Source organism: Necator americanus, chromosome I, assembly GCF_031761385.1.
Source record: "Necator americanus strain Aroian chromosome I, whole genome shotgun sequence".
NCBI lineage: Eukaryota > Metazoa > Nematoda > Chromadorea > Rhabditida > Ancylostomatidae > Necator > Necator americanus.
This window is the reverse complement of record NC_087371.1, coordinates 8479699-8497582: the sequence shown is the minus strand read 5'-3', so window position 1 is coordinate 8497582 and position 17884 is coordinate 8479699. Positions and strand designations below refer to the sequence as shown.

The following is a 17884-nucleotide window of genomic DNA, read 5'->3' as shown; positions in this document are numbered from 1 at the left end:
CATTCGCTCACTTCTCAAACTGGTCTTGGAATGAATCTCTTCATATTAGCGCATAGCAAACTAATTGAGAGAAAGTAATAAACCAGCCCGAAATCTTAAGATCTGAGTAAAAACAGCTTGGCGCCGTCCAATACAGGGAACAGATTATATTCGAGGATCCCTGATCGCCACACTTTACACTGAACAAGAGCTAGTTTTCTGCTGAGCATAATGAGTGGTTAAAAAGAATGTGAAATTGCAAGAACAAGGTGTGAATTCTGCATACAAGCGTGCAGATGAAACAATTCTAGCAAATATGTGAACATCGTATTCAACCAGTAGTTAGAATGAAACCGCCAAGACTCTTGGTTATATTTTATGCATTATTTCGATGAATTCATGCATAAAACGTGAGAATCTCTTTCTTATTGTGAATTCATGGATTAGCAAAAATTGCACAGTACAGTTTCTCTTTCGCATCTCTTTGCACATTTTTCGCATAGGTGGGATTCAACGCTGTTTGAATGCAGAAAAGTGTGATGATTTCAGAAATGGTTTTCGTCATGGTTTTCTCCATGCTCCAAGTCATTGACATTCCTTACGAGCCTCTGTGCCCTTTTTTGTGCCTAACCATAGAAACAAACACCAAAAAGACAACAACAAAAACAGAGCTGATGTTGAAATCTTCTAGAAAATAGATAGTGATATTTCCAAAAGAGAATTTTCCCGGACATGACACGACGAAGAGTTGCCAAGCACAGACCTGCGGCACGTAAGCGAGAACCACTTGATAGAAAACAATGCGTCATTGTTATTGGTGATTGATAACGGTGACGCATTTGGCACTGACATAAGCTAAAAAAACATCAAATAACCTGTCTACAGCTATTCCCTCCTGCCCACTTCAGACATAGGTACCTGGAGCTACTGGCCTTCAACAAGGTTTCAAGCCCGATATTGCTAAATAATTTCTTTTCAAATGAGTAAAACTACCGCGTCTCATGGCTACATATCGTTTTTTTTAATGATATTTGAAAATCTGGGGGAGTGTACAAGTAATCAGCGAATAACAGAGCGACGTAGGTCATATGGAATGACATAGGAAGAGAAAGAAAGAAGTGAAAGAAGAGGATAAACAGAGTAGAGATGCGAAAGAACTCTCACTGCTTCAGAAAGTACGTCTTTTTTTTTTCTTTTTTTCGGACAAAGAAGTATAGCGATGTCAGTACAAGAAAAGAATGGAAAAGAATGATCCGAACGCAATACAGTCGGGTCAAAACGACCTAATTTGTAGTTCAAATGTTTAAGGATCAAAAAGGACTTGGAACATGAGCAAATCAGGATGCTTTCATCTGTAGTGTACAGACACTACCGAAACGCCTAGCAGATATTTTCAATGCATAAAAAGTATTACTAAAAAAGAAAAGGAGAAAAGCGTTGTCGTCATTGCGATGGATTATGATTAGAATTTGCGTCACAGCTGCGATTATATCTATCAGTCGTAAATTATCGTGTCGAAGAGTCGACAAGTACGACAGAGTTATAGGAATACGAGCACTGGTTCTAACAAGTAAATCAAAAGTAATTGTAAAATCAAAAACCAATAACCACACTCACCTAAAACCAATGTCTAAACGCTATACGTTTTTGAGGAAGTGTACATGACACATTCACCTGGAATTTATGTTTTAAAGAGAATTTTACTTGAGTTAACGATAGAGGATTGTTTTTTGGTTTCAATCTGATTTTGTATATCCATCCTAACTGCTACACTCCATCGCAGGGCTTCGAGCGCAGCCCATAACGCTGAATTGTACCGTGCTTCATTTCGATTTTAACCTTTTTATAAATGCCTTAGGTCCTTCACTAAAAATCATCAAATGTTTCACGTTAATAGTCTGATAAGTGTAACTGGATCTTCAGTAAAAGAAGAGAATTCTACCTTGGTATCAACAAGATCAAAGAGGGGACGAAAGAAGTTAAGTGTTTCTGCAAATCTCTCAAGAGGGCAGACATAGAGGGGTGCTAATTTGGCTCTCACAACTTGTGGAAGCTGTTTATTTCTTTACCCTGGATCGCATCGAATTGCTGCGCAACGCTCTACTTCGCATGACTAGCGTTTCTTTTGTAATCGCAGTCGTAGTTAAATCCCACAATTAGCTCTGAAAAAAATAAAACGCTAACCTTATCACAAGCAATAAGCAAGAAGAAATCCAATTTTCACAAACTGAACTGTTTGAAGAAATGCTTTGGGAACAGAGGAACCAATTTAAGACAGTATACCACGAAATTGACAGTGTTGGGATCTCTCCACGAGTAGACAGGGATGGAAGAAGTAGTCTGCGACTATGAGGAGATCACGCTCAATTCCCTCTAGTAATGCAGAGAAAGGCGTGTAAAACAGCCTTTATTTCCTAAGATTCAAGTTGTTATGAGGCAAAACGTGGGCAATTTCTTTCACGTCCAACATCCACAATCTGATTAATATAACTCAAATAAGCAGCACAAGCTGCATCACCTGTAGAACCGCAGGCCTTTTCCGGATTGTCATCGTTCTTCTAGCTGTAATTGGTTGCATTATTGGGGACACAGGTGCAATGAAGTCAGTTTCATATGCTTTTTTTTCTAGATTACTACTAGTGGATTGAACTACTTTTCAAAGTAAAGTAAGAAGGATAAAGTCACTGGCGTATCAATCCACTTGAAATGCGCCGACGCGTTTTACTGCAATTCGTAATCGTTGAGGTTTACGAACGTGTAACTGGCCTATACAACGACTTGCAGATGCTAGCCGATGTGTCAAGTCAGTGTTTTTATCCTCTCAGATAAGTCTGATACCATCTGGTTGTCGACCCAGGAGAGATAAAAGGCTTGGTTTGCACTTGGACGGTTTCGAACCATCGGGTGTGGACCTCCAACTCATTGCGCCACACCCGCCCTGGATTGAATCTGATCACGTTGCGAACTATGTCAGTAGCCGTATGTAATAGTTTAGAGATGCTAACTTTGTTAATTTCTGCCTGATTCAAACCAACGTAACAAGGATTTCTTAGTTCTTAGAATAACAACTATGAGAGATGCTAATCATGTATAATTGCACTGAAAAAAAATGTGGCAGAAATTAATTGCTATGAACTAAGATCTTAGTGGTCCCCTAAGAGCAGAGCAAATACCAAAACTAATGGAGGACTTTGCTAAGAATACGTTCATCTAGCCATGGATTATTACGTAGAAAGAATGAGAACAGCAAAAGCAAAAAGAACAGTTCTGAAGAACTTGTTCTGCTCTCTGGAGACATTACAGTGCCTGCTTTCATCGAGGACGTAACGGTTTACTCCAATACGTCATGTTTTACGCCCGTCTGGACTTTTCTGTCACCTGAATACGTTCGATTGTGGTTCTAGAGTAGGTATATGTCCATTTTGTCCTGTTACCTTCTGTTTCGTAAAGATAAAAAGCAAGGTCCATATAGTGACGGGTCACTACAGTCGGGTCAAGACGACATGAATCAGGAGTGTATAGTCGGGTCAATACGACATGAAACACGAGTTTAGTTGATGTGCATTTGCGTACGCGTCAACGCGCACTCGAAACAGCGCGTTGGAACCGAGGTGGGACCGTCGCATGGTACTGCAGCGATGGGTGGTACTAGCAAGGGTTTTACCATACTCCCAACCGCCATGCTCCACCAAAGCGCCTCGAGAGAAGTCGAGCACGCAATTGCGTACGTGCATCATGTCGTTTTGACGATACTATAACTGTTAACTGTTGTCAACAAGCTGATTACTGTACAAGGCGGGACCCGCTTAAGAGGATCGATAAGGGTGACAAAACGAATTACAACAAGGTTAATTTTCACAAAAGTGCTGCTCAATCCCAGATCAACATCAACATTCATGTCAACTTACCGAATTCTTCAAACGAGGTTCACAAAACCTGCCAGGAGATTGAACCGTATAATAAGAAAAAGTTATTAAAATCTGTACCAGTAAAGGTGAAGCAACCTTCAATGAAAATAATTTTACTTCATAAATAACTTTTTACTGCACTATTTTATCAGTTAATGCTCTACTTAAATAACATATCAAAACCCTGTCCAACATGTATAAAATCGAGAATGCCAAACAATATAAAAACTGTACTGAAACACTCTTCTGATTTTATGAGTACATTACACAACACCGGCTTCACTTTTGATCAAGGACACGACATTGGGGAGGATTCTGAAGTGTGTAAGATAGGATCGACAGGGAACTGAGAAAAAAAGCAGCAGAAACTTGATGAAAAAGAGGAGGCGGAACGGACAAATCAGAGACGCAAGGAAAATAAAAAGTAGATATATTTTGTGATGCAAAACTAGCAACAGAAAAAAGGAGAAAAGTAGGAACGTTCGAATGAACGGACGATCAATATGTGTGAGACACATTCACGGAACGGAGAGTAACAACATCGCAGTGACCCGAACAAATTTTATACTTAATTCTAAGTCGTTGTCAGCGCTCTAGTGCTTCGTTTACACGAAAACCGTTAGAAATAACCATTCAAACTATTAGGGTTCAAACATATCTGAAGCCACTAAAGCTCTAACAACTTAACTACTGGAAGAATAAGGTTCACACTCACCAGTCCATGAGAACAAAAACCTTCAAAAATGCAACTCTATGAACAACACATAAACAACACTAGACTTTATTTCGCTGAATACGGCAAGCATAGCATCCTACGCTACCACATTCGCCGAAAAAAGCCGACAATCTTCACTCAGTGGTGAAGTTAATGTCCACAAAATAAACAAACAAATGAGGCTCTAAAAGGTACCCGCAAGAGGTGCAGAACCAAACGCACGCTTATGACTTCGATTATCTCTCCATCACCTCTCAGTTATTCATTCCTTCACCTCCTCCAAAACGCAACGAACAACTCGTCCTCAAGGAAATGAAACCAACCCGTTCAATGATGTCGAGGGTAAACAACGCTAGTGTTAAATATGGCAAAAATTGACTCGAAATGATCCCAATTAACCACAAAAACGGACTTATCCATTGAATTCAAGTCTTCAATTTAAAGTAACTCCTGCTGATCTCCTGTTGGAAAACAACATGGAACCGTAAATTTCACAAGAATCAAGAAAAAAAATCCAAGAAAACCGTAGAAACGAAACACCCTCGTACAACCACGTCCTTACACCATGACAAAATAACACCTTCGGAGGTCCCTTTTCAGAACGAGGGTCAAACCAGCGTCACAGCAAGAACAAATATCTAAGGAAACGAATGCGGAACACATGTGTTTAATGAATAAATTATAGAACCGTGAATACCATTAGTTACGTGGAATTCACCTTTGGATGCACTTTAAATGAAAACAAAACGACATTCTTGGAGATCTCTTTTCAGAACTGAGGTCAAAAAATCCTCACCGCAAGCACAAATACCTAACGAAACGCAAGAATGTGAAACACGTGTGTGCGTAATGAATAAATCACGCAACCGTGAATACCATGAATCACGTAGAATCCACCATTGAATGCGTTGAAAAAGCTGTAGTTTCCATAGCGAGTGCAAATTTGGTTGAGAAAAAATTAGGTTTTTGTGGGGAAAGCAAGTTTTACCTCAAAACAGGAGGTTAAGTGACACCAGTCATGTAAATTGTGCAGTAATTGACTTTATATTCACATCAACTAGCTGCCTCCAACGAAAGCACATGCTTTTTCGCGAGCATAAACAGAACTAGCATTTTCCTGCTTGTTTTCCTGGTTTCCAAACGACCGCGCTCTACTAATTTCTTGGATTTCGAATCAAGAATATAGGAAAAAAGAATAAATTAATTTGAACTGAGAATTAAAATTTAGGTTTTCAACTACTTATTTTGCGTTGTTAGCTCGACAACAAACAAACTTCGTGGATTTCCAGTCCTTGAAAGTGATTTTCACATGGAAATTTGCAATTTGCTTTCGAGTCACAACAGCACGTACGAGAAAAGAATGCAGTGACAGCGCATGGAGATCGAGGTGAATGAGATGGATGGAGTGGGATGGTGGCGCTGAGAGTGTGGCGGATGAACGTGAGGCTACGAAAGCGCGGATTTCACGAATTGTGAGAGAAGGAGTGTGCGTGAGAATGCTGCATATGTCGAGGAGATGCCAGGCGTATCCTCCTGGTTAGTCGCCTGGTTAGTCGCCAGCACCTTGCCGCCAAAAACAAACTGGCTGATGCTGGACGAACTTCGAGCAACTGAACGCACGCATAAGCCGATGAAATTCCAGCCGAAGTCGAAATCATTCGCTATCTTCTGACGACGATGAGGACGATGAGCCAACAGTAATCACTCGACGTACTTTTTTCTTAGGAACGTGGTCATCCTGAAATACATGTAAGTCAATATTACACCATATATTAAGATCTACAACAGAGAAGAAAAGATTGGGCGAAACTGAAGTAAGTAACTATTAAAATTTGATTTATTTAAATAAGTGACCATTAAGAAAGTTCTACAGTATATATTGGTCCTATCTTCATATTATTTCCTTCATTTGAGGCGGAGAGAGCGAAAACAATCTTTTGCACGCATCTTTTGCACTTTGCCTGGCAATTACAATTCAACATAACTCTAAATTCCTCTAAAAATTCGAGGATGACAAACTTTCGTAAAACATTTCATGACAACTCTGCTTTCCACGCCTAAAGAAAAACAACTAAAACTCTCTTGAAGTGTAGCTGATGTCCAGAACAGACATATGCTGCTTCAAATACATGTTACAGCGTAGTTGCGTCTCCATATTTCGAAATAAAAGCAACATTCATCCAACTCCTCGAAACACTTAACAATCGAGGGTCATCAAAATCTCTTCGTAAAGGCATTCGTCTTGACCAGTTCTTACGTCTTATTTGTCACAGCCGAGCCGACTGCAGCAGTATTTTGGGTCCTTAGTACGATTTTTTAAGGAATCTGAATCTAAATCCCGTATTTAAATCCATGAAGAAGGCATTGAACTGAACAATCGTGACAGCATAATCCTTCATTCAACTCTTACCCATTCCCAGAGCTTATGGGAAACATATATATCAAACCTGCAGCCAAAAGTGCTATCGGCCGTTCTCTGGCATAAGACAGATAGATGCTCTAGCACAGTTTTAAAACAGTTACCATTGAAAAACGTACTGATGACTCACAAAAAAAAAACTTTTGTAGCAGTCAAAAAAAATTGAACTAAGCCATAGTTTAGTTCCATATAACAACCTTTCTGCGGTTTATTCCACCAAAAATCCATTTTGCATTAATTTTTGATTTTGCAAAAAAAAAAACACATTCCAAAAAATAATGCGAAGAGACCTTTGCTTCCGGACTACACTGAAAACCTTTCTTATTTTATATTTTTTGTTTTTATTGCAGCAAAACAAGAAGTAATGATTGGCCACCGAGGCTCCAACACAAGTAAACAACATGGTCAACATCTACATGGTAGTCAGCCACTTACTAATATGAAAGCGTAAAATGTGGGCTACAGGTCTTGCAAAATATAATATTAAAATCAATGAGCGACACTTTCTAAGTAATTCCGCAAACGTTGAACGTAAAAACTTTAAGAATCCTGCCAAATTCTTCATCATTCCATAAGATTGTTTTCATTTCTTTGACCAAGTCGTTACTCACTTTAATCCACGGAAGCCTGCACGAGAAGCCAGCTAAACCCCCACGCCGGGAATGACTGATCCCTTCGGAGATGTAACTGCCCCAAACAGGAAGTGCATTCATTCAAGGAATTGAAGGATGAAAACAACAAAGTAATAAAAAAAGCAAGCATCTAAACGAATACGTCCAGTGTATCAAGATGGTCAACGAAGATTCGCTTGGGTAATGGGAATTTTCAGACAAAATGCTGACGAGTGTGCTCTCAGAAACCTTTGAAATTGAGCTAAGAAATAAATCGTGAGCGTTTTTTCCTCAAATTTAGAAATGGACATAAAAATATTCAAAAAAAATATTGGTAGAACGTTGTGTACCATTTGATAAAGAAATTATCGCTTTTCACTACAGAACATTGCAATTTTTTGGAATTTCATTGATTCTTGTCTTTTTTCCGGATCATTAACATGGGAAAGTAAGGCGGAAAAGAGGGAGCATTCACAACACTTTTTTGCATTCAACCAAAACGATGAGATTGTTGAAGCTGAGAATGTGTACGGAAAAAAGCTATGGTTGAGACCACATCGTTTTCGCGCTCCAGAAAGTGGATGTTGACCTCAAAGGCGAATCACGATCGATTCTCTGTTCCTTTGTTCTTTTATGCAGCAAACATGGTGGTTTTTCCGTCCAATTTCTGTTTTTTTTTGCGCTTTTACACGTGTTTTTTGAATCATTTTTGTAAACACTTTTTGTGCTTCAAGAGATAGCCTCCATACGCAGCAAAATCATACGAACAGCTTCAGCGTGCCTTATCGGCTTATCGTCTCGATCAAATTCAAAAGAAAGCAAACGAAAGGTGTCGAAAATGCTCCATTTTGTCCACTGGACACCCCATTTAATGATATATCTGGAAAACAAAAAACAAAATCAGAAGAAAAAGGAGCTCAGATGTCATTTAGTACGAGGGATTGTTTATCAAATCAATAGAAAATATTTCGCCAATATCAAATCAATAGAAAATATTTCGCCAATAGGTTTTATTTCTGTCCTTTCGAGACGGATAAAAACCTCACCACTTATTTTTCTATAGAACAGTTTTTCTTTTCATAAATAAAAACAATCTGCAGTAACAATCACGAACGATGGAATGGAATAATGGGGAGAAAATATTCTTAAAAGGGAGCTCTTTGATCTGATTGGAGTAGAATCAAATAAAAGGATAAATGAACTCACATCTTTGTCTTCATCCTTATGTCTGCTAACTTTGCTTACGGATGTCGAAGCGCTGCTACCTCGATTCCCTCGTAGTGTCCGAGAAGATTGTTCTTTGTCCCTGGATTCGTCCCGGAGAATGTTCACAACGGCAAAAAGTTGAGCGAATTTCGACCGTAGCGGCGCTACTTTATCATTCCTGAAATGATGTGAAATTCCAGGTCCTCGAGTGGAGGAAAGAGAACGAAAAAACAAGAAATGCTTACTTCTCTGCCTCACTGAATGCTTCGAGCACGGTTGCATTAGAAAAGATCTGTTCAGCCGACTTCTTTTCTTTCATGAGGCACAGCTGAGTGAACTGTTCCAGATGTGCGAGCACCTTACAGTCATATTCTCAGCGACGATTATTCTCAGGCCAGAAACAATTAACAAACCTGCTCCATTGACAGTTTTTGTGGGCTCTTTTTCGATGACCCCTTAGTTCCACCGCCCATGTGCAAATCACCGGCAGCCATCTGTTTCTTTAACAGATTGCCGACGTTGTCCGAAACCCGTTTGCATGTTGATGGATCTTCGATGAGAATCTAAATAAAAGATTATTTGCATGACAAAAAACATAACGCCAAAAATAATTAATATGTAGTAATATGCGTATAACTGAGTAGTATGAGTATAACCGACAAAGCATTAGAGCAAGAGTTCCTGAGCATACAAAACGTCGCATTTGTAGGCATCCGCATATTAGAAGCCTAGTGATATGCAGCGGCAAACAGATGAGCGATAGCTATGCGGCAAGAAAAATGGATGGTGGTCAAGACAGCTTCAACATCTCCGCTGATTTGCCCAGCTCCCCTTGTATTTCGTTCACAATAGAAAATTTCAGTGGCCACAATACTCTCGATATGGGATTTCTTGTAAAATGTATGTAATCGACACATCTTTCTCTTTGAAGTATTTGAGTACTCTTCAAGAAAAAAGATTTGGAAAAAGACTAGATTCTGAATTGTAAAGTTGAAATCTAATTTCAACTCAATAACATTTTGGGTCGTCTTCGTTCCAGTTCCTGACATACATTCCATAAATTCCTCGACTAGTTAATTGCTGATACATATTTAATTCATCAGTTGCTCAAACTCACTCCAAACACATCTTATCATAGTCAAAACTGAGTTTTTTCCCAATTATTCTCTGCCGCTCGAATAAAAAGGGTTTGAACGGGTGAAAAATAAAAAGATGAACACACTCCTCTGGTGGAAAGGTAAAGCAGACACAAAACTCAAACACACCTTGATGCAGTCAATAGTAAAAGTATCATCAGCAGACGGTGTCCGCGAAAAAAGCGCTCGTAACATGTTCATGTTAGGATCGCGATCTGTAAAAAGTACAACAAACCTGCGGTTTTCGCTTGTTACCAGTAATACTGCTATTCTAACCTGATCTCCAACCCTTACCTGCCCGCTTCAACATAAGCAGAACATTGGCGGCAGCTTCAGCATGCTGTGATGATTTTAATTTTGGTAGGAGCTGAATCAACCATTCGCCGGGAATTCCTTCAGCATGAACTGAAATTCAGTTCAGCACTTTAGAGCAATGGTCCATAAAAAAAGAGAGACTCGGTCTTACCCAGATGCCAAAAAGCCCATTGAGTTGTCGTTGGCCAGTCTAATGAAGCTGCGACGATTTGAGCAAATGAGTCCTTCCGGAACAAGGTCACATTTTCCCTTCAAAATAGCAATCATAATTAGGATCCTATCAGAGTCCATGATAACGTGCCTCAGAACCCAAACAAAACGACTGGGATCCGGCCCACTGATAAGGGAAATGAGCAAATTTTTCCTTTTTTTTCTATTTTCACGCGTTTGTCATAAGGTAGTGACAAACAAACTGCAGCAATTTGAAGACCCTGCTATTGTTTGGCATAAGGATATAAAACTCTGGCTTTGTGCGTACACATTATGAGGAGCTTTGCAACATTAATTCACATTATTGCCTTTCCTTACAATGATCAGCAAACCGAAAAAGAATAAATGATTTGAAACCAGCTAGTAGACACCTTAGGGCAATCAAACTCTATAAACTACTTAATTAATGCTAGAAGGATGCAGCGATTGTGCAAAACTGAGACCTCATATCACTGAGGAAAACAACCGAAACAGCTGTGCGAAATTTGGCATCTAATGCAAAATTTGCGGAAAATGGACCATAAGGATCCAGGTGGTTTCCATATAAAGACTACTTTGGAAAGACCCCGCAGAAAAAAAACACGCTTGTATAAAACTGGAAGTAGACGTCATTTATAAAATGTGATTTTTCACTAGTAAAGTAAAGTATTATTTGTCTGTACGGCATGTGACATTACAGCTTTGCGAACTTAAAGAATCAAATGAGTTACCACGTATCGGAAGCTTTCGCGATTTTTGTTGTACCCAGTCGCACAACAATCGTTTCAGACGTTTAAAAACCATCTTCAAACAAAGCGGCCGACGGTTTATCGCCGGAATTTTACGGTATTATTCCAGAAACAATAACAAGGCAGTAAAAAAAACAGAAATAGACAAAATGTGGAATAAACGGCAATGAGACCACACCTTACAATTTCTCCGATAAGTTGCATAATTTGTCGAGCGTCAATGTGTGAACAAACGACATTGAAAACCTGAATAATGCGATGACATAACTAACATCGAAAAGTTTTTGCATGAACTAGCAAACAAGTTCCAAAACCAGAGAAAAAAGTCAAGAATAAACTTTTGTTTTCATCAAAAGTGCTTCATTGATTAACTAATCGTTAACTCACAGATGCACTGGCGCCAGCTTCAACATCCAGTTTCTGGAACACATAAGGGACCAGAAAAGCGAATAACCGATCGTCATCTACAGCACATTGCTGAAATCAATTCATGCCCAATGGAAAATAGATGCAAAAGGAAAGATTTGAACAAATCAAACAAATATATAGTACATTAAAAAACAGAAATAGTTCAAGACACTATTTTCACACGAGAAGGAAGCGATTCCTATTATCTTTACGTCAAATATTCCTATTTTTCAAAAGTATGAGGTCAAAGGTGAATCACACGCTGCACGAAAAAGTAATGTGTAGACGAAAACAAGGGACAACATAGTGTTCAGAGAGCGAAAAGGATGCGCAGTGGGGACAGTCTATTCCTATCAAATGCTGAAAGGAATGATATTGACGATGTTGGGATCGCTCATAAACAAGGTAGGATTCGAGGTGTAGATTACAACCATGAGCGTGATCACGGTGTTGGAAAAAGTTCGAGATAGCAGCTCACGTGCGAGAATAGTGCATTATAAGGTATCGTAGAAGTTTCCCAAGGTCTTTTTTTCATGACAATTAGGAAGAATTGAGCGGTAGAATGTTCATGAACACGTTCATACTCTTAATCTACATCCGCATCATTATATTTTTTTTTCTTAAGAACATCCCAACATCGTCTATTTCGTGACATGCTGCCTTTCAGGTTCCAACCATTTATGGTACCGACATTGAAAAAAAGAAAAGAACAGATCAAATGTGATTACTGACAGATTAATTCCTAAATTGCTCTATTTTCCGCTGGTGAGACAGTACCAACGACAGTATGGAGAAATTGCAATGGAACAAAGGTAGTCAGACCAGGAACTAACCATCCCCCTCCCCTTCTCCTTTCCCACTCGTTTGTTTTTGTGTCCAACTTCGAGAAACTTATTCTGGACTACAAACAACTGTTATACCGTTAAATACAAGACGTTGGAAAGACAGCAGCTAATAAATATCAAGATCAATCACGACTACATCTCAAATAGTTTCAATAGAAAGCTACCTATTGATCAAATGTTTTGATTGTGAACGAAGGTTAGATTTTCCATCACTATGGAAATCGCATAAAATTCGTATTGGAAGGCCCCGCAATATTTCGAGACTTTAGATTAGTGTCCGAGTGATAGATAACCCAGGAGATAGCCGATGTACTTGGTAGTCTCCTCACCTGCAGATCCGCTGTCAGTAACGTCTCTATTTCCTCGTCCCTCGCTCGAGCTACATCTCGATAACACGATATGCACTCACTGCTCAGACCATCATTTGCCTTGAAATTAGCATACTTTAAGAGGTCTACATGCAGAAACCAAATACGAGAAATCGAAACTAGTCGAACAAATTTCTCAAGAAAATATACTAAACCAAACTGTAACCTAACAATTTTGGCCGTAAACAGATCAAACGTCCAGAAAATGGATCAATAAAAGTATCCTCCATTAATATCCAGTAACTTGCATTGAAGAGAGAGATCAAGAGAAATTCAGGTTTACCTTTATAAAGAACAGCATAAGATAGGTGACTGTGTTGTCATAATCGCGCATTGTAGCAATCATGTTCACCATTAACGACCTCGTTGTTGCATCTGTGTCCGGAGTGTAGCTGTAAACGTAGAATAAGCCACCAATACCCACCCATGCGCTACAATTTAGAAAAATTACCAAAGATTTCGGAAAATGATGAACAAAGGATGTGCAAACGAGTCTGCTAATGCGTCCTCCGTCACTGGATCTGGAAGAATCGACCTGCGATTACTGTCTACAGGACTGCCCATCACCAGCTGAACACTATGCGCTACCAGCTCTAGTTGTTCGTCGTCGATAGAGTCTTCCTGAAAATCCACGTTCTTCAAAGCTGTTTCACTGCTCAGCTGGCGAAACTTCAAAAAACAATCTACGTTTTCCAGAAGTTTCTGCAGCAATCGTTGCACGGCCTCGCCTCTTTCGCTATCATCTTCTGTCTCACGGAATGTTTCCCTGTAGATTGCGAAAGTAGAAAATTAGACATTAACATCAGAAAACGCAAAATAAAAATGCATAAAAATGTATTGTACAGATTTTCTAGCTTTCTACGTAGTTTACTCAGGAGAAATTCTAAGTATCGGTCAACGCAAATTTGAATATAGTATCGGACCGTTCATGTACACATTTCTACGTCATCAAAATTTTACGGAGAGAAGTGAAAACTACGGAAAGTGGGTGAAGACAAGAACTCTCATGCATATTAGTACCCATAGTCATCACTGATTTACAACAGGTATATTTGGTAACGCTCAATGATTTAAATATAGTGAATCTTGCTCAAAATGCTAAATCAAAAGCCAGATTAGGTTGTTAATCTTACAAATCTCAAATGCAATTAGCATTGCTTCCAGAGGATCACAATTTACAACGCTAACGACTAACGTGGAGAAGGTAACCAGAAGTGACAAATAATCGAAGTGTTAGAAATCCAATTTTCCTGAGCGAATTCGAAGGTTTTAACAAAAGCTCCAAATAAAAAGGAAAGCATTGAAATAAGCCTACGCAAAACCCGAAATGTGCCTACCGTAAAGACATCATCGTGGTTCTGAAATCATCTCGTAGTTGTTCTACTAACTCGTCAATCTCCTTTTCCCGTTCCTTCTTCTTCGCCTACAAAATTAACAGCTAAAATTAAACGATAGCATACTTCTGCGAGATATTTTGTAAAATTTTTGTTTCCTGGAATGCTCAAATATTGCACTTATTTCAGTAGAACAGATAGTAGAGTAAATCACTTTTAGCAACAAAAATGGAAGGCAAATGTTTAGAAAGTAACAAAACCTTAAGAAGAAAGCAACAGTCACCTCATCAACCTTTGAAGAAATCAAAGTCCCATTAGGTGGGCTAGGTGTTTTGCTATGTTTGACTTGCTCTTTATCGTCTCTTTCATTCTCCTTATTCTTCTCTTTATCTTTCAATCGCAATCGATCCTTGTTCGTCGCTGCGTGGTTAGAGTTTGGTGCTGCAGGTGGTGCTGATGACGACGGTTGTGGTCTATTCAATAGAAATTTCGAGTGGCTCTCATTTGCCAAAACCGCACAGCAACATAAAACAGCCTTAGAAGTGAGAAAGAATAAAAGTCACCTTGATGGTGGTTGCTGTTGTGCAATTAGCTGAGGTGCTGATGGAGATGACTGGGTTGATGTTGGGGGAGCGGTCGTGTTCCTAGCAAAATACTCCGAAAATGTTTCTCGTACTAGTTCTCGAACGCTGCGTTCAATTCGGGGGTTGTCAAGAATGCCCACCAGACCACTGCAAAGATAAGCACATTGATTCAAAAAATTAAATATATTTTCTACAAAACTTTGCATATTTATACAATAATACAATAGTGTTAGCGATAAACTTACTATTTTTGAAAAGACCCTTCAATCAATTATGACTCGATGAAACAATTCAAACACGAGTAAAAATCAATGAAACACAAAAAATACGGTATAGAATTTCAGGAAATGAATGAAGAAAACCCATAATGAAGCGATCTAAGAAACGAATGAAGCAAGAACACTTCAACCCCATATTCATATTATTTTAAGCTATGGATTAAAGGGAAAAGCAAGTACAATCAAACCAACCCTTGGTAGTACTCATGTACTGCCTGCATAGCATCGTTGACCGATTTTTTAAACAGCTCAGTCTTCGGTGGGAAAATCAACGCAACACTCTGAAATCAATCACCTTAAGCAACTCAATCAATTACTATACTGCGAATGTCACATCCACATAAATGCCAAAAACTCAAGAAAAAATAGGTATTTTCAAACCATTTGTTATGCAAAACACCTACCTTGCACACATATTCCAATAAAGCTGTCGCTTTTGAAGGTAAGTTGGCTAGTGCTATCCGGAGCATGCTCATCACTGGTTCGACAAATTGTACTGTTGTGTGAGGATCATAAGTGAGCCAATCGAACCAAATTACTGTTTTACACCATTGTTGTTCGACATCCGACTAAAAAAACTATCAGTTAAATAGCAATCTACACAAAATCACATGTTTAACATTAACGTCTGAGTTTGGATCTTCCAATGGCAGAATGGGAGACATACACTCACGGCTTTAAGTGACGGAGAGGAAACTCACATTAGGAGGGATACTCGTCAAAAGGTAGTACAAGAAATGGCCACGAGCTTCTAATACGTGAGCAGGCATGTCTGGTTTGAAGAAATACAGCACATAGCGTATGGTTTCAGCACGCAGACTGGGACCATCAGGACCGCGAAAAAACTAAACAACTTTTTTCTCTGAGAGTATCTGAACCCTTATCTTGCACGAAAATAAAAAATGTGTATTTAATAAAACACCACACTTATATTACGAAACACGAAAAGAAAACGTTTCAAAGTTAAGCAATAATTTCAACCCAAACGCATCTAAAGAGAAGCACAAGGAAAGGGCAAATGTATAGAAAAAGGCTTAATTAGAATGATTTCAGTTGAAATGGAGAAGTAGCAAGTTCAATCATCCAGGTACAAAAGGAAAATCATAAAAACACCATTCATTGTGATACCCACCGTGTTTGAAAACCACTCGAAATGCTTATCTTGTGCATTTGGCTTGCATTGACAAATAATAAACTCGAGTTTCTTTGCCATTTCTGCAGATAGTCGAACGCCATAGAAATTTGCATTCGAGCGGAACAGCTCTTCTATTCCTGAATAACATAAAATTTTCGTTTGTTTACCTCTTGTCTATAAGCTATCCGTTCTAATGAGTATAAGTCCAACCATCGTTAAGCCCGAATTTTGACGGATTTGTGATGAGATCCACCCAGATTGCGTTGATTTGTGGAATCTTAGCTAATCGCATTAAAATAAGTAGCAAATCGCGTCCGAGCATGCAAACATCGGCAGACCGATTTCTGAAATGAGAATGGAGCAAATTTCGGAGTGAAACAAATCATAAAGCATTCTTTTTCGGCAACATTCTGTTCACATTTATGGTGAGGATAAAAAAAAACTATTGAGTCACAGAGGAGGTTAAAGGGGTTTCTTCTCACCTTATAATAAATACTACGCTTTGAACCATAGCCATGCGAACATTCTCAAGTGGGCTCCCTGCGGGTATGTCAATGATTAGGTGGCCAAAAGTGGACACTACATTCAGTAACATGAATGTTCCTGGCTTCAAGCCCATTACCCACTGCTCATGATCATTCAGAATTGAGGCAATCTGCAACAAACATAAAAAATAAGAATTTGGGAAAAGTAGAGAGGAATAGAATAAGAAGACAAGCAAGTATGATGCAAGATCTCATCAGTATGTTACAATCAAACTTTTCAGAGAAAGCAAAAGACAAAAAAAAAGCAGTGACACCATAACAGTTTCACCAAGAACAAGTCGTTCGTAATGTGACTGCACCGATAAAATTTCAAAAACGGCACAGCAGAGACTGTGGCACGGTGAAAGCTTCAAAAGAAATTAAACTCACCATATGAGCATGACGCAGTTTGTGGTTCCATTCAACACTGCCATTAATTGACCGAACCAAATTCATAATTACATTTTCAATCTAAATGTAATCATCAACCTTTACAAAAAAAGTCTGCTTTCAGTAAAACCGAATGCGAAACAATTCTGATGAGAACAATAAACAAGGAATAGCTGCAACGAACCTTCGGAACATTGAGTTTGACAGCCTCTCGGAAGAACTGAAGCATAAGTTCCCGACATGACTCATGAAGTTTTGGCCATAACTCTATCAGAATCATGTTTACATTGCATAGTGTTGCGTACCATTGATCGTTAGCTATCACCGATAAGCAGCGGAAATACTAAAAAAAAAACGGCATAAAAACAGGAACAAATAATTCTTTTTCTAAAAATCAAGAAGATCAAGAAAACGCAAAACGCTAAACTCTCCACCACAGAAACAGAACATCGTATCACCTTATTGAAATTGACACCATCCGTGAGCAAGTAAAATAGTAGCCCATTCGCCACCTGATCTCGCCGATCCTTGTCTGGTGTGATAGATATTAGGAAATCAGCAGTCTCCTGGAAAATCGCATTACAATCAAACTAAGAATAAACAACTCTTTACAGCCTGTAGAAACAAATATAAGGAAATACCTTCTCAGATAGGGTATTCACTTTTCCTTCTAGTAACAGTGAGTTCGTCACAAAAGTGCATGCACTCTCCGGAGGTTGATCGTAGCGTTCTCTGTAGACGACCAAGCGCCCAAGACGGCGCGCAAAGCCCACATCCATCACTCTCACACA

General features: G+C 39.0%; 1 protein-coding gene across 1 annotated transcript; it reads right to left on the bottom strand.

Annotated features, from left to right (window-relative positions):
* Positions 1-6256: 6256 nt before the first annotated feature.
* On the bottom strand, positions 6257-17872 carry RB195_004889 (uncharacterized protein; the record flags this gene model as incomplete). The annotated part of the gene is made up of 26 exons (XM_064177098.1): positions 6257-6340; positions 8839-9016; positions 9084-9196; positions 9252-9401; positions 10104-10189; positions 10269-10379; positions 10441-10538; positions 11406-11473; positions 11615-11704; positions 12810-12908; positions 13132-13240; positions 13300-13469; positions 13536-13614; positions 14186-14271; positions 14466-14655; positions 14746-14913; positions 15237-15325; positions 15449-15613; positions 15746-15889; positions 16177-16316; positions 16390-16523; positions 16662-16834; positions 17094-17174; positions 17278-17436; positions 17552-17659; positions 17735-17872. The coding sequence occupies 26 exons, from the start codon at positions 17870-17872 to the stop codon at positions 6257-6259; spliced, it is 3210 nt and encodes a 1069-aa protein (XP_064034223.1).
* Positions 17873-17884: the final 12 nt, after the last annotated feature.